Source organism: Lepidochelys kempii, chromosome 24 (assembly GCF_965140265.1).
Source record: "Lepidochelys kempii isolate rLepKem1 chromosome 24, rLepKem1.hap2, whole genome shotgun sequence".
Taxonomy (NCBI): Eukaryota; Metazoa; Chordata; order Testudines; family Cheloniidae; genus Lepidochelys; species Lepidochelys kempii.
Window position 1 is genome coordinate 2,937,340 of NC_133279.1, and position 14,850 is coordinate 2,952,189.

The 14,850-nt window shown below is 51.7% G+C and overlaps 1 protein-coding gene across 2 annotated transcripts; it reads left to right on the top strand.

Moving 5' to 3' along the window:
* The first annotated feature begins 1,313 nt into the window (after window positions 1-1,313).
* NHLH1 (nescient helix-loop-helix 1) lies at window positions 1,314-11,009 on the top strand. Of its 2 annotated transcripts, XM_073323212.1 has the most exons (3): window positions 1,314-1,544; window positions 4,336-4,465; window positions 6,400-11,009. In XM_073323212.1, the coding sequence occupies exon 3, from the start codon at window positions 6,915-6,917 to the stop codon at window positions 7,323-7,325; it is 411 nt and encodes a 136-aa protein (XP_073179313.1). In that variant the 5' UTR covers window positions 1,314-1,544; window positions 4,336-4,465; window positions 6,400-6,914; the 3' UTR covers window positions 7,326-11,009. The 2 variants fall into 2 exon arrangements, with proteins under 2 accessions (XP_073179313.1, XP_073179314.1); XM_073323213.1 differs by lacking the exon at window positions 4,336-4,465.
* Window positions 11,010-14,850: the final 3,841 nt, after the last annotated feature.

A 14,850-nucleotide genomic window follows, 5' to 3' on the forward strand; every position in this document is an offset into this window, starting at 1 on the left:
CTGCAAACCCCGAGACCATCTGCTAAGACGGGGCCCCGGACTGGAGCTTGCCCAGGTGTGTGTGCCCATCACCTGGGCACCTCCTGACACCGCAGCAAGGAGAAACCAGCCCCTGGGGTGCACTGAGTGGGGACTGGAAAGGAGGGCGGGGGTAGAAAGGAAACCCCAGACACTAATGGGGAAGAAGGGGGAATAAGAGATGGGACTGGGAAAGGAGGGATGTTCCCAGTCAGCAAACTGGGGAGCTGCAAGATAGATAGATGGATGATGGGTGTGTATGGGGCTAGATAGATAGATAGATTAGATAGATGATACAGGGCTAGTTAGGTAGATAGTCCAGGGAAGGGAGTTTGTGGAGAGACTATTGGTATTGAGAGCAAAGTAGGAAGGATTTAAAATGAGATTTTAAAGGGGGGATCTGAAAGAGGAGAGGACAGGCCGCCTGGCAGGGAGGACGCGGCTTAATCTAACCACCCAAAAGATTCTAGTGTGTTGTTAAAGCACTTGTGAACATGTCGTATGGATATTTGTATGTTAGGAACGGCTGGCTGGCTGGCTGGCTGGCTTTCTTACCCCATCAAACTTTCAAAATCTATACACGTGCTTTAAAATCAATCCTCCACTGATGCTAATGGGAGCCTTGAGTTGTGTGTGAGGCACATCAACATCCTGTGCTTGCCTGCCTTACACACCCGCACACCCTCGCACAAAAAAACACAACGTACAAACTCACATGCGCACACACCAACTCAGGCACACACACACAAGCATATGCACAAACACACACGCGTAAACGTACACGCACACATATGCACAAAGGCCCGCTCAGTACTTCACACCGACTGTCTGTCGGAGTGAATCCTCAGGCCAGGTTCTGCCGGGTGGCCAGTCTCTGTGAACGCAGCATTATCCGTTCAGTTTCTGTTCCAAGCACTGTCCCCTCTGGCCCACCCCCATGCAGAGGAGAGGTCTCTGTTTGTTTCTCTCTCCCTCTCCCCCTGTCACACTCCCCCCACCCCAGTCTCTCTATTTCTCCTTTATGAAATATGCATGGTGAACAGATGTCTCCTTCTCCCTCCCCACCCCACTACCTCCTTCTTCCCTGCAGGACCACATCCAACCCCACCTCCCCTCCCAGGGGGGCTTTAACTTCCCTCCCAGCCAATGGGATCCCCTCTGCTTCTTTTAATATTTATGAGGGGGAGCACTGGAGTGGCCAATAGGAAGCCTGGGGTGGGAGGCAGCATGCTAGCTTGGGTGTGTGTATATATAGTGTATGGGCCGCATGCTTCAAGGTATGTCCATATAAATGTGTAGCAGCCCGTTTGCACCTCCGCATGTCTGGGCCCCAATGACAGGATCACTCCCCTCCCCGGGCCCATCCATCAGTGCAGGAGTCTGAGCACGCAGAGGGGAAACTTTCTTCCCCGTCAATGAACGAACGAGCCAACCAGATCCTCAGGGCTGGGATTATTCGGGCTTCGTCCTGCAAGCAGAGAAAAGCCAGAGGAACTTCAGAGATTGAGGATGTCGTCCGGTTAGGGGTAAGGCAATTGCTTGAGACGGGGTGAGGTGGGCATTAGAGATACACTGATAGATTGCGATCAGATTCATTGCTGAGGTACCAGGTGGTGACATACTATGGTGATAGATAGATAGATAGATAGATAGATAGATAGATAGATAGATAGATAGATAGATAGATAGAAGGGGTGTCTGGGGATAGATAGATAGATAGATAGATAGATAGATAGATAGATAGATAGATAGATAGATAGATAGATAGAAGGGGTGTCTGGGGATAGATAGATAGATAGATAGATAGATAGATAGATAGATAGATAGATAGATAGATAGATAGATAGATAGATAGATAGAAGGGGTGTCTGGGGATAGATAGATAGATAGATAGATAGATAGATAGATAGATAGATAGATAGATAGATAGATAGATAGATAGATAGATAGATAGAAGGGGTGTCTGGGGATAGATAGATAGATAGATAGATAGATAGATAGATAGATAGATAGATAGATAGATAGATAGATAGATAGAAGGGGTGTCTGGGGATAGATAGATAGATAGATAGATAGATAGATAGATAGATAGATAGATAGATAGATAGATAGATAGATAGATAGATAGATAGATGGGTGTATGGGGGATAGATAGATCATTCCATATAAATTTAGAAGGACAATATTCAAGACAGAGAATTTCCCCACCCACCCTCTGTTAGCCCTTTGATATAACCTTTGGCACACACACACTCACTTAACTTTGGAGAAGTCGAGAGGGGTTTTTTGGGTGTTGTGAGGGCTCTACAAAAGAAACCTTAGATCCAAACACCCCATACTCCTAGGCTGGCGGGGGGAGGGGGTCCTGAGTCCAGATACACAGCTTTGGCTGTCCAGGGTCGTGGTGCCTGTCACAAGCAGTCACGGGCTGCATTCGGTGACACTGCACTCGGAGGCAGGGAAAGGGCCACGCAGGGAGATTCTGGAAAGGGGAAAAAAGGTTCTTTGGTCAGAATTTTGTTTTAGATTTTAATGGTCATTGAATGTGACAGCTGGCTCCTGCCCCACTTCCCAGGGCGAGGGGTTCTCAACCCAGGCTTTTGCAGCAGCTAAATCGACCGGAACACTCAGTTTGCGTTTATTGCAGAGAGAAGTGAAAATCTCCCAAGAGGGAAAGTCACCGGCGTAAAGCATCAGGGGCTTGCAGGATGGAGTAGCTCAGACAAGCAGGCAGTAGGGAAAGGAAGCTGTTTAGACCCAATTCTGCAACCTGTACTCATGCGAGCAATCCTGGGAGTCCCGTGAGTCAGGACTTGATTAAGGCTCCTGCGTTGAGCCCCAGGGGTATAAATCATTGTCCCTGCCTGGCGTTCACACCCAGAGGCCTGTCTTGCTAGTCATCTCACTATAATAACAAAGGGCCAGACCCTTGGCTGGTGTAATTGGGTGTAATTCCACTGACTTGGATGGCGCTATGGCAATTTACACTCACTCAGAACCTGGCCCGGTCAACTTGATTCCCATCTCGCGGGTTCCATGCAGAGGGTTGGCAAGTGAGGACAGGGCCAGCGCTCCTGGAAATGTGGCTGGTGATTATTCTGGGGTGGGGTCAGGGAGGTGGAGGTGGCGTACCCTGCCCCCACCCCAGATCCTATTGGCCACTCCTTTTTCATTAATCGCCTCCCCTGGGTTTGGGGCTGGGGCTGGGTGTTTAAAGCAAGGCCTGCGTCAGGGACGTCGTCAAACCATTAAATTGTGGAAGGGGAGGGAGGTGTGTCAGCGTATGGAACGTTGTATGTGGTTATATTATATCCTGCAACATCGGGGGGGTAGAACAGTGGAGCATCTAGACCTATGGACAGTCTGGGGAGGGGGCAAAAGCCCCACTTGCCCCACAGCAAATGAACCCCCCATATTTGTGTCCTCACCCATTCACCCCTGTGCAGGAGCAACAGAGCCAGGCTTCACTGCAGCCTCACTTCACCATCACCGTGCACCTTGTGCAGTCACTCACACCAGCTCAGAGCAAGCGCTGGGCCCCCCTGCTTTGCACAGGGTGCGAGGCACAGGGCGACAGACAATCCCGCCCGCTGTCTTCAGCACACTGATGCTGGTGTCCAACTGGCCTAAGCGAGCGGTGGGGCAGTCCCAGGGCATCAAAGTCCACGGTCCCGGGGAGCGCGGGGCATGGTTAGAAAGGGACGTAGGTTTGACAGACAAGTGTTACGGGCGCCAATCCAGCATGAGTCCACCAAAGCCAGGCAGCTGCTCTCAGGGGCTGCAGAGACCTGGCTGCAAGGAACACAGCCCTTGCCCGAGGCAGAAGAGTGAAGCACCAGCTCCCTCTAAGCTCGGTACTGCTGTCCAGGGATGTAAGCACAGCCATCCGGGGAACCCTACCTGCTCCCGTGGCTTGGTGATGCTGCAGCTCTCCATGGACAGCAATTGTGAGCCAGGAATGTGAACTCTTTGGGGCAGGGACCATGTCTCGCTCCATGTGTGCCCAAGCGCTCGGGAAGGAAAAGCAGCTCCCGGCTGCCCCTGCTGCACACAGCCCTTCCCTAGCTATTACTCACTCTCCCAACACACTGCTTCCAAGGCCAAGTGGGGAGGGAGGGGTTCTGGTCTCCCCTCTCGGGCTTAGAAGTGGGAGATCGGGGATGCTAGTTCTGTGGGAACATCCTTGAGAAAACAGGAATGGGAGAGCAGCGGAGAGAGAGAGAAGGGGAGGTAGGGAAATGGAAGAGAAAACAGAATGGATACTCACTTAACTTTGGAGAAGTCAAATTGAGAGGGGTTTTTTGGGTGTTGAATTAGACAGGCACAGCGCACACTGGTGATGGGACAGACACACACAGAATTTAAACACATGCCGACGCGCTCAGCTGGATTGGGGCCTTCTTGATTGACACCTGAACGGAAGCTTCTGGGCCTTGCCATAAGGAGGGTAAGTTACGAGTGGATTGCACAGTTTGTAGCTCATTGCACAACCCAGGGGATCCCTGCTTCTCTCCAGCCCGACCCCACAAGCTCTCTGGGTGTCCTTCTCCTGGCCCCCTCTATTCTAGAGAGTCCCAGCAACGCTCCCCAATCTCCCACCATTGCAGGGGTTCTGTGTGCTCCCTGTTTCCCCTTCCTCCCAGATCAGGGTCCCCCAGCTCCTCCCCCATCACACACACTTCAGGGTGCAAAGCTCAGAGCTTTGAGGGAGAAGGGGGCATTGGATCCAGCTACAAGCAGTGCCCGAAAGCAGTTCCACCCGAAAATGGTTCCATCTTTGCTCCCCGAACCCTCGACCTTCGCTAGAATAACTTTTAATTTGTTTTTAATTAAAATGTGCAGGATGAATGAAATAATTTGCTTTCTGGATTTTTATTTTATTTGGTACAAGATTTCTAGGTAACATATTTGACAGGTGTTCCCCAGATTGCAGTGTAAGTGTGTGTGTCTCTGTGTGCGTCTCTGTGTACATTTGTGTGAGTTTGGCTCTGTATATGTATTTCTCTCTCTGTGTGTGCACACGTGTGTGGGCGAATTACTGTGTGTGTATATGTGTGTGGTTTTGTGTATATGAATTTGTGTGTGTGTTGTGTGCACATGCCTGTTTGGATGAATTATTGCGTCTGTGTTTCTCATGTGCGTGATGCTGTGTGTGTGTGTGTGAGCGTGTAGGTGAATTACTGTGTACATATGTTGTGGGTTTTGTGTGGGTTAATTTCTCTGTGTGTGATTTTCGGAGTGTATTTTTGTGTGTACAAATTTCTGTGTATATACCTGTGAGTTTCCCTGTGTGTGTTTGCAAATGTCTTTCTCCGGGTGCATTTCTACACATTCATGAGGCTGTGTCTGTACATGTCAGTCTTTTAAAGTCTGACTCAGAATATTTCTTTCATTTCATTGCCTCTGTTTATCCATTCTGTTTATTCACCCATTCGTTTCAGTTTCTTATAATCATATGGCTTGTTAGAATTTGAAAGCATCTTGCCATGTGCAAAAGATGTTATACAAGAATAATATTTTATACACATCTATCTATCTATCTATCTATCCCCAGACACCCCCTCTATCTATCTATCTGTCTATCCAGTGTACAGTTTCCGCTAGCAGTGACAGCTCTCTCTAGCTCTTTCTTTCTAACCCCTCTTCATTCCACTCACTCCAAACTTTGTTTCCCTTTCCCCTCCGGCTCTGCCCCTTGCCCGGTTCTGTCTCAGCCTGGTTGGGAGGGGGTGGGTCAGGCCCGGCCTGCCCTTTCCCCAGACCCACAGTCCCTGCTTTGGAAGCATCTGTGTGCGACCGGGGCTCTGCAGAGCACGGCTGTGAAGGCAGCGGAGGGGGGGGAGACAGAGAGCCAGTGTTCCTGGCCTGCATGCAGAGTCCCGGGGGGAGCAGGGAGCCAACTTCCATTTGGACACGTCAAGCAAAGCAGCTGTGTTGGGTTCCATATGTCTGGGGTGCCAGAATCCATGACATACGGGCTCATTTAATATACAATAAGCCCCCCCCCACCCCCGCAGTCTGTCTTTTCCCCGCTCGCTCCAATCCACCACCTGTCATCTCTCCAGAGAGCCAGGAGAAACGGCTTCCATCTAGTCCCACAGCCTCTCCACAGGCTCCCCCTCTGGGCCTTTCCCTGCAGCCACGGGCTGCTGCAGCCCCTGAGTCCCTGCCCCCCACCCACATTGCTGGCAGCCATTGCTGGGTTGAGCTGTGTCCGTTTTCTGCACTGGGAAAGAATGCTTTGCTGGCTTGTGACTGGAACTGTTTGCTGGTCCTAAAGGGACAGAAGAATTAAACTTACTTTCTTTCTTGCTTGCTTTCTTTCTCTTTGTTAAGTGGGAGCAGAAAGTTAGTGAGAACTCTTTTGTTTCTGTTTTCCAGAGCACTTTGGAAGCATTTGTAGAGACTAACATCTGAAGAAGGAAAACCACGTTGCACAGCGTGCCGAAGACAGGCCCTGCAATCGACTCGCGCACATAGAGGAGAGATTTATTTATTTAATTTATATATTTATTGGAAATTTATTTAAATTATTTATTTGGAAGATTGTTGGTCGTGTGACTAATTCCCTGGAGAGAGGAATCAGCTTTGAAATTTCCTTGGAAGGTTTTTTTTTTTTTTGATGATGATCATGTGAACCAGAGAACAAAATATTAGAAGCAGAGCAATTTTATTTTGGAAATCTATCTATCTATCTATCTATCTATCTATCTATCTATCTATCTATCTATCTATCTATCTATCTCCAGACATCCCCTCTATCTATCTATCTATCTATCTATCTATCTATCTATCTATCTATCTATCTATCTATCTATCTATCTCCAGACACCCCCTCTATCTATCTATCCCGATACACACCCATCTGTCTATCTATCCATCCATCCTTTGAAAAGATGATGCTCAATTCAGACCAGACGGAAATCGACGTGCCCCCGTCTCACTCAGAGACAGAGTCAGTCTTTAGCGACTGTGGTGGGGGCGGTGGCCGTGGGGCCGGAGTGGAGGAGGCCGGCGGCATCGGCTTGTGTGCCCAGTCCCGGCTAGCTGAGCCGGGCGAGGCTCTGAAAAAGGACCTGCAGCACCTGAGCCGAGAGGAGCGGCGGCGGCGGCGGCGTGCCACGGCTAAGTATCGGACAGCCCACGCCACGCGGGAGCGCATCCGCGTCGAGGCTTTCAACATGGCCTTCGCTGAGCTGCGCAAGCTGCTGCCCACCCTGCCCCCTGACAAGAAGCTCTCCAAGATTGAGATCCTCAGGCTGGCCATCTGCTACATTTCCTACCTGAACCACGTGCTGGACGTCTGAGCCACCGAGCCCACGTCCGTCTGTCCGTCTGTCTGCTACATCTCTGACCTGACCTGCGTGCTGGACGTCTGAGCCGCCGAGCCCCCGTCCCTCTGTCCGTCTGTCTGCTACATCTCCGACCTGACCCACATGCTGGACGTCTGAGCCGCTGAGCCCCCGTCCCTCTGTCCGTCTGTCTGCTACATCTCCGACCTGACCTGCGTGCTGGACGTCTGAGCCGCCGAGCCCCCGTCCCTCTGTCTGTCTGTCTGCTACATCTCCCACCTGACCCACATGCTGGACATCAGAGCCGCTGAGCCCCTGTCCCTCTGTCCGTCTGTCTGCTACATCTCCGACCTGACCCACGTGCTGGACATCAGAGCCACTGAGCCCCCGTCTCTCTGTCCGTCTGTCTGCTACATCTCCCACCTGACCCACGTGCTGGACATCAGAGCCGCTGAGCCCCCGTCTCTCTGCTACATCTCCCACCTGACCCACGTGCTAGATGTCTGAGCCACAGAGCCCACATTCATCTGTCCATCTTTCTGCTACATCTCCTACCTGAACCACTTGCTGGACGTCTGAGCCACCAAGCCCACATCCATCTGTCTGCTACATCTACCTGAACCACATGCTGGACGTCTGAGCCACTGAGCCTACGTCCATCTGTCTGCTGCATCTCCTACCTGAACCACGTGCTGGATGTCTGAGCCAATGATTGTCCATCTGTCTGTCCGTATTTCTCTCCATATCCTGTCAGACGTGTGAGCCACCAAGCCCATCTCTGTCTGTCTGTCCATGCATTTACCATATATCCTACCTGACTACTTGCTGGAGTCTGAGCCACCGAGCCTACGTATCTGTCAATGTTTCTGCTACATCTCCTATTGGTCATCTGAGCCACCAAGCCTACATCCATCTATCTGTCTAGCTGCTACCTGAATCACATCCGGGACATCTTGAGGCTCCGAGCCCATGTCTGTCCACCCCTCCATCCATCTGTCTGCTCCATCTCTTACTGGAACCCCGAGCTGGACATCCAAGCCACAGCAGCACCAACAGCCCTGGGATCTAGCCCATGTGTCTCTCTGCTCTTTCTTCTACCTGAGGCATGGCCTGGATTGGTGAAGTGCCAACAGCAGGAACATTTCAGGCCTTTTTTCTGTTGGCTGCGTTTCTCCCAGCTGGCACCATATACTGGGCTCCCAAAAGGCCCTGTCTCGAGGGGCTGCCACGCCACCTGAGCTGACGCCCCCGGCACCCCCCAGATCTAGGCAGACAAGGAAGGGAGCTTGACCCCCTGTGAGCTCTGGCATTCCTTGCACAGCCGCAGGACTCCCGGCTTTTCCTGCCCTGAAAAGAAATACCAAACATGCGGCAAAAATGGAAGGCATAAACCTTGTCCTCTGTCATGACCCCATCCCTTCTCCAACTACCACAAAGACCGGATCTCAATCTCCCAATACAGTTCCCACTTCAGCATCCCAAAGGTCAGAGTTTGCTCCCATTGCAGTTAATAGGCTCCAATCTCCATCGTCCTGCTGTTGTTTATACTGGTGCAAAGTGAGTGTGAATGGTGCCCATCCTGACTCAGGAGTGTTTTGCACCTGCTTTGCACGGGTATAAGTGACTGGACAAGGTGGACAACAGGCAATCAAGCCCAGTGAGTGTTTGATGGCAGCAGGCTCTGGTCCCTAAGGCTGTTTCATGTTTCCCAAAATAGATGCCCCTAGTAAGAGGGGTCAAACTGGGGAAAATGTGGTGACTCTCTACTCAAGCTCCAGATACAATTCCAAACTACACCAACAATCTCAGACAACTGGATTTGTCTGCTGTAATGATCAGTGCACAGTGAATAAGTAAGGCTGACCTCTACATTGCCATCATTAGCCTCCAGAGTGAACATCCTGTTGCAGTGAATGGGAGTAGTTAATTCACACCTCTCTTAGGGCTTCAGGCCTCGACTCTGACTCTCGTTTGTCATGCACCTTGTGTTGTCATTAACCCCCTTTCAAAGCAGGTGTCAGGCCTCGCCTCCACTGGGATTCCAGTCACTAGTTTTAACCCCTTCGTGAGACACAATTTACCCCAACAGAGCACAGTTTTCACCAGTGCAGTTTATCCAGGGCCTCCCTAGTGTAAACTATGATCTGCGATGGGTTTGCGCTGGGGCAGCTCCACCTTAGAGGGATCTGTGCTCCCAGTTTGCACTGGTGCAAATGACAACCACGGGGCTAAATGAATGGGAACTGGGTGACCAAACCCCACAGGCAGCTGTGACGAGCTCAACCCAAGCCGTTGACCTATGGGGCTGCTTGTCTTCTCATGCTCCCTGTTGTAAATCAGGAGCAGAGAAGCAGGCCAAGTGAAGGCATCCGCAGTCAGTGGGGGATTCCAGCCCCCCACTGAAGCTGTTGCACAGAGCAGGATCTCTCTCTAGTCCCCTCCTGGGAGTCCTGGCCCCAGCCCTGGGGGTCAGGCGGTGCCCTGCACTTCCCTAGGACCCAACCCCAGCCGCCCAGCTGAGCAAATCCGTCCCCCCTTTCCAATGGCAAAGCCAAGCCTCGGTTATTGTCGGAGAAAGAGAATCTGATTGGTAGACGTTAGAAGCAAAGAGAAATGGTGTTTGACCAATCCGATCGCTGCATGAGCGAACTGTAAACAAAACCCGGGGCCTGCCGCCAATCGAAAAGAGCTGGCGCTGACGAGTAAACAAGCATGAACTTTATGGGTCTGAGCCTGCAAAAATCCACCGATATATTGGCTTCAGTGGGATCATTCCTGTGGCTACGGGTCTACAGGGACAGAACATCTATTTATCGTCAATCGCCATACACATCTATCTGTCTCCATACACACCCATCTATCTATCGATCTGTCTATCTATCATCTATCTCCATACTCCTCCATCTAATCTATCTGTCTGTCTATCCTCAGACACACCCATCTCTATCCATCTATCACAATACATATCTTTTTATCTACATATCCACCCTCCCGCTCTGTGTCTATCTGTCTATGATCTTATGTCTATCTGTCTCTCTAGGCATTTCACCACAGTCACTATAGCTGAACCTTTCCAGTTCCATTTGAGGGTTCAGATGAAATTCAGTGGACAAAACTGATGAAAAGAGGGTTTTTTTCCCAACACACTGTTCTAATCAGGTCTTTTGGGCTCTGTTCCCAGCTCTGCCGCTGATTCACTGGGGTGAGCCACTTCCCTCCTCTCTGCCTCAGTTTCCCGCTTTGTATAAACAGGGAGAATGCTACCTACCTCGGCCTCATGCAAACTCGTCAGCGAACGTCCGCCATGTGCTTTGAGATCCCTGGATGGCAGGGCATTATGAACAGTGAAGACAGGGACGGATTTCCCATCCACACGCAGTTCAGCAGGGGAAGCGGATGGACGGGGAGAGCAGGGCTGACCCGCCACCTCCTTCACTCATCAGTCACGTCTCTGTGCCACAAGGCTATTTATTGAATTAATTTATTGATAAATGTTGCTATTTATTTGTGGGTTTGTGCACTTTTAAAAAAAAAAAAGAAGTGAAAAACAACTGTGGAGGGGAAAATAATCCTTTGTAAATAACATGCCCTTGTGTGTGTGTGTGTGTCTTGGCTGTTTAGAATGTGTGATGATTTATTATTTATTATTGCCTAAGAAAGTCGGAGAGATGGGGAATGGAATTAAACTGTGCCACAGAAAAAGAGAGATCTCGGCTTTGGAAAAAAGACTCTTCCCTCTTTCTTTCTTTCTTTCTTTCTTTCTTTCTTTCTTTCTTTCTTTCTTTCTTTCTTTCTTTCTTTCTTAGTATCGCCGTCTTCTCTTTCCTTTTGCAGCTGGGTCATTTTGCGAGCAGTAATGGCCGGTTGCAGCTACGCCTGTTAAGACTGGCAGGTAATCGAATCTCATGCTCCGAGATTCACATGAAATGATCACAGCAGGGGGCATGGATTTTCCTCCTGCTACACACAACTGGCAGAGGGCGCTGATCCAACGTGGCAAGACGCCGGCTCACACAGGGTCCAGGTGCATCATGAGTCGAGATGGGCCCACACCTTGAACCTGGATCGGAACTGGAGGGCTCACAGAGGGTTTCTGGGGTTCTGTTGCAGGCCTATTTCTACCATAATTGTGGGAATTTTGTCTCCCTCTGAAGCATCACCTGTTTATGGTACTTCTCTGCCCCTCCCCCCATCACTGTAGCATCTGGGCATTGTACAGATGGGGAAACCGAGGCACCGAGAAAGAAGCTAAGTGATTGGCCCAGGGTTACACAGGGAGTCCGCAGCAGAGCCGGGAACTGGAGCCAGGTCTCCGAAGACCAAGGCTAGCATCCTAACAACTGGACCAGCCTTCCTCTGTCCTGTGTTGAGTCCCATGGGTGGGTGTGCTGCTGGACCGATGGTCTGATTGGGTGCAGCAAACCTATGTTCCTATACGACAAAATCACCTCCCCCAAAGTGGGAGACAAAGGGGAAGGGAGGGCGTATCAGCACCAGGCCCTGAAGCACCGGTGGGAGCGGGCTAGACGGGTCATGGGGCCAGCCCATTCTCACCCTCTGCCCCACATGCTCTTCCTTCCCCACGGTTCAGAAACTGGGACAGCTCAGGAGCGTCAGGGAGACCCTGAACTGGGAGTGGGGAGGGCAGGGCAGGGACAGACACACTCAAAAAACCCGGCACCCCCGTCTCCCTCCACGTCTGACTCCCACCCCTGCCCGGCACTGCAGCAGCTCTAGAATCTCCCGGGGGCCTTTGAACCCGAACAACCCCAGTGAGCTCAAGGCTTTAAAAGAATTCGTTGGAACAGACACAAGGAAAGGTCCAACCAGTGGGAGAGGGAAGGGGGAACCCGCCCCTCCAGGGGAGTGAGATGAGGCATGTAGTGGCCCCTCCACGACCCCTTATATCGCCAACACCGCCCCCAGCCCCGGTGCTTCCCCTTGGAGGCTCCACACTGCACGCTCAGAGCAGGGACCAGCTACTTTGGGAAGCAGGAGGCAGAAGAGGAAGAGGAAGGGCATGTTGAGCAAAGCGACTGAGAGCCCTGTGGATCAGTCCTTCCGTACCCCAGAGCTGCTCAGCAGCAAAGAAAGATCCCCTCCCAGTCTGGGGCACCGTGACAGCTGCAGGAATGGAAGCAACGGGGGAGGGGGAATCTGAGCCAAAGTGATCCCCCAAATCACATGCAACTGCCCCATAAAACCTTCCAGACTCGGGGATACAACTTTCCCCGACTCAGAGGGTGCTGTCCCCTCTGTCCCCTAAGTGATTATCATGAAAATGCCTTTTTGCTCCCCTTGTATTACCCAGAGTCCATCGTCTCTGCCTCAAGAGCCAGGAAATCTTCCTGCAGTGCAGATTCCACCCCCGGTTGTGATCGTCTTCGCTTGTTAGCTTGATGGCTTTGTTTACCTTATATATAAATGTACTTTCATTGTTCTCTGCCTGTAATCAAGGCAGTCAAGCAGGTAAATACACATTCCTTTGTCTAGGGCAGGCTGGGCTTATGCACTGCCTCAAATACACCCTTAAGAACACATCTGCAGCAGACATCTATATCTCTTGGTACACAACCCGCACACACGTCATGCAGTGGTTTTTGGGACCAGCGCATCACCAGTTTGCATATGACACCTTACATGACACTTTTTAGGTACCTGTTATGGCAGCAGTGTGTTGGGGGTGATGAGTGTGTCAGGCCTGAGAGGCGTTACAATGGGGTGGGCCTCTGCCAGCTAGTACCGAGGGGCTCCAGGGTCACAAACGCCCACCTCCGTCCCTCTGGGCCCCTCTGGTGAAAGCGGGGAAGAGAGCGTGCTGCTCCTCGCCCTTCGTCCCTGTCCTCTGACGGACGGGTCCCCGCGGGACAAGTTGCAGCTGTTCGTTGACTTGCTCCAAATTTCTTTACGTAATCGATTGGCCTCGGCTCCGCGGGATACATTAAAGGGGAAATAAAAAGCTTGGTGGGGGGAGGGAAACACAGAGAGACGGTGACGGCTCTGTCCTGGCAAGACCTCCCCTATACCTCCATAAGCCTGCGATTGCCCAAGGGTTACAGCCAGGTCCCCGGGGCAGAGATTGGACACAGGCCAAGCTTGGCCATGCATTAATGAAGGGAAAGGGAAAAAAAGGCAGCTAGCAGATCTGGGTTGTGTGCAGCCTCTCAGCGTCTGTCTCCCAGCTCAGGGGCACAGCTTTGGGTTAGGGGGGCTTGTGCTAGCATGTGAAAAATAACCAAGGGGCTATGGCAGCATCAGCGGAGGGTCAGGGAGGCGGGGGGTAAGGTGGGCTTGAACTCAGTGACTAGCCCAAGCTTCTGGCAGTGCCGCAGTGTCCACAGAGCTCTTCTCAGTGCACTCACACGAGCCCTGCCGCCGCCCGGGCTCAGAGGCTCACTGCCCGCGGCAGGGTAGATGTACCCTCGGGGCAAGTGCGGCCATATCCCTCATCAGCATCAGCTCCAGCCCACGCAGGGGTCTATGGTTAGAGTATAAGGCTTGGCATCAGGACTCCTGGGTTCCGTTCCTGGTTTGGGGGGGAGGAGAGTGAGGCCTAATAGTTAGAGCTGGGGGCTTGGCATCAGGACTCCTGGGTTCCATTCCTGGTTTGGGGGGGGAGGAGAGTGAGGCCTAATCGTTAGAGTTGGGGCGCTTGGCATCAGGACTCCTGGGTTCCGTTCCTGGTTTGGGGGGACGAGAGTGAGGCCTAATAGTTAGAGCTGGGGCGCTTGGCATCAGGACTCCTGGGTTCCGTTCCTGGTTTGGGGGGGAGGAGAGTGAGGCCTAATAGTTAGAGCTGGGGGCTTGGCATCAGGACTCCTGGGTTCTGTCATCAGGTCTAGGAGGGGAGTGGGGTCTAATGAGAGTTTTATTCCTACTCTGACTCCACGGGACCTGGGGCGCGTCACTTCCCCTTTCTGGGCCTGTGTTCCAATGCTGGCTCCGACTCCGGACCTCCCTCATCCTGGCACAGACTCAAGCTAGGTTCTCCGATCTGCCTCCAGCCTTTCCCTGGGAGCCTGCCCCGGACGTAAACTCTGTCTCTCCGTCCCAAGGCCTCTCAATTAACTGGGGCAAGGGGCGGTGGATGCTGTCTCCTCCCGGGCTGCGCAGGAGAGAACAGGCCCTTTCCCGGGGCAGCCCGACGTGAGAACCGACAGATTAATCACGTTACAAAAGTGTGAACATTCTGTCGCTATTTCCCAACCGGCTGTGGTGCCCTTTGTTACCCGCCCTGCCAGCCAAGTCCCTGACATATGGTCCGCATTGTGCAGCGCACAATGGAAACACTTCATGCTAATTTAGACCCTGGCTCTGGCCTTGATGTCTCCTCCCACAGACTGGGGCAATGGCCCTCACTTAAGTGTTCGTTTGCCAATGCGAAAAAAAAGACAATTTTGCTTCTTGTTCACTTTTCAGTGTATTAGAAAGTTTTGCACTGGGCTCAAATCAATTTCTCTTGCTCGACTATCATAAGGGGGGGAATCTGTCCATCTCTCTGTCACCACAAGAGGATTATCTGTCTGTCTGTCTAATATCA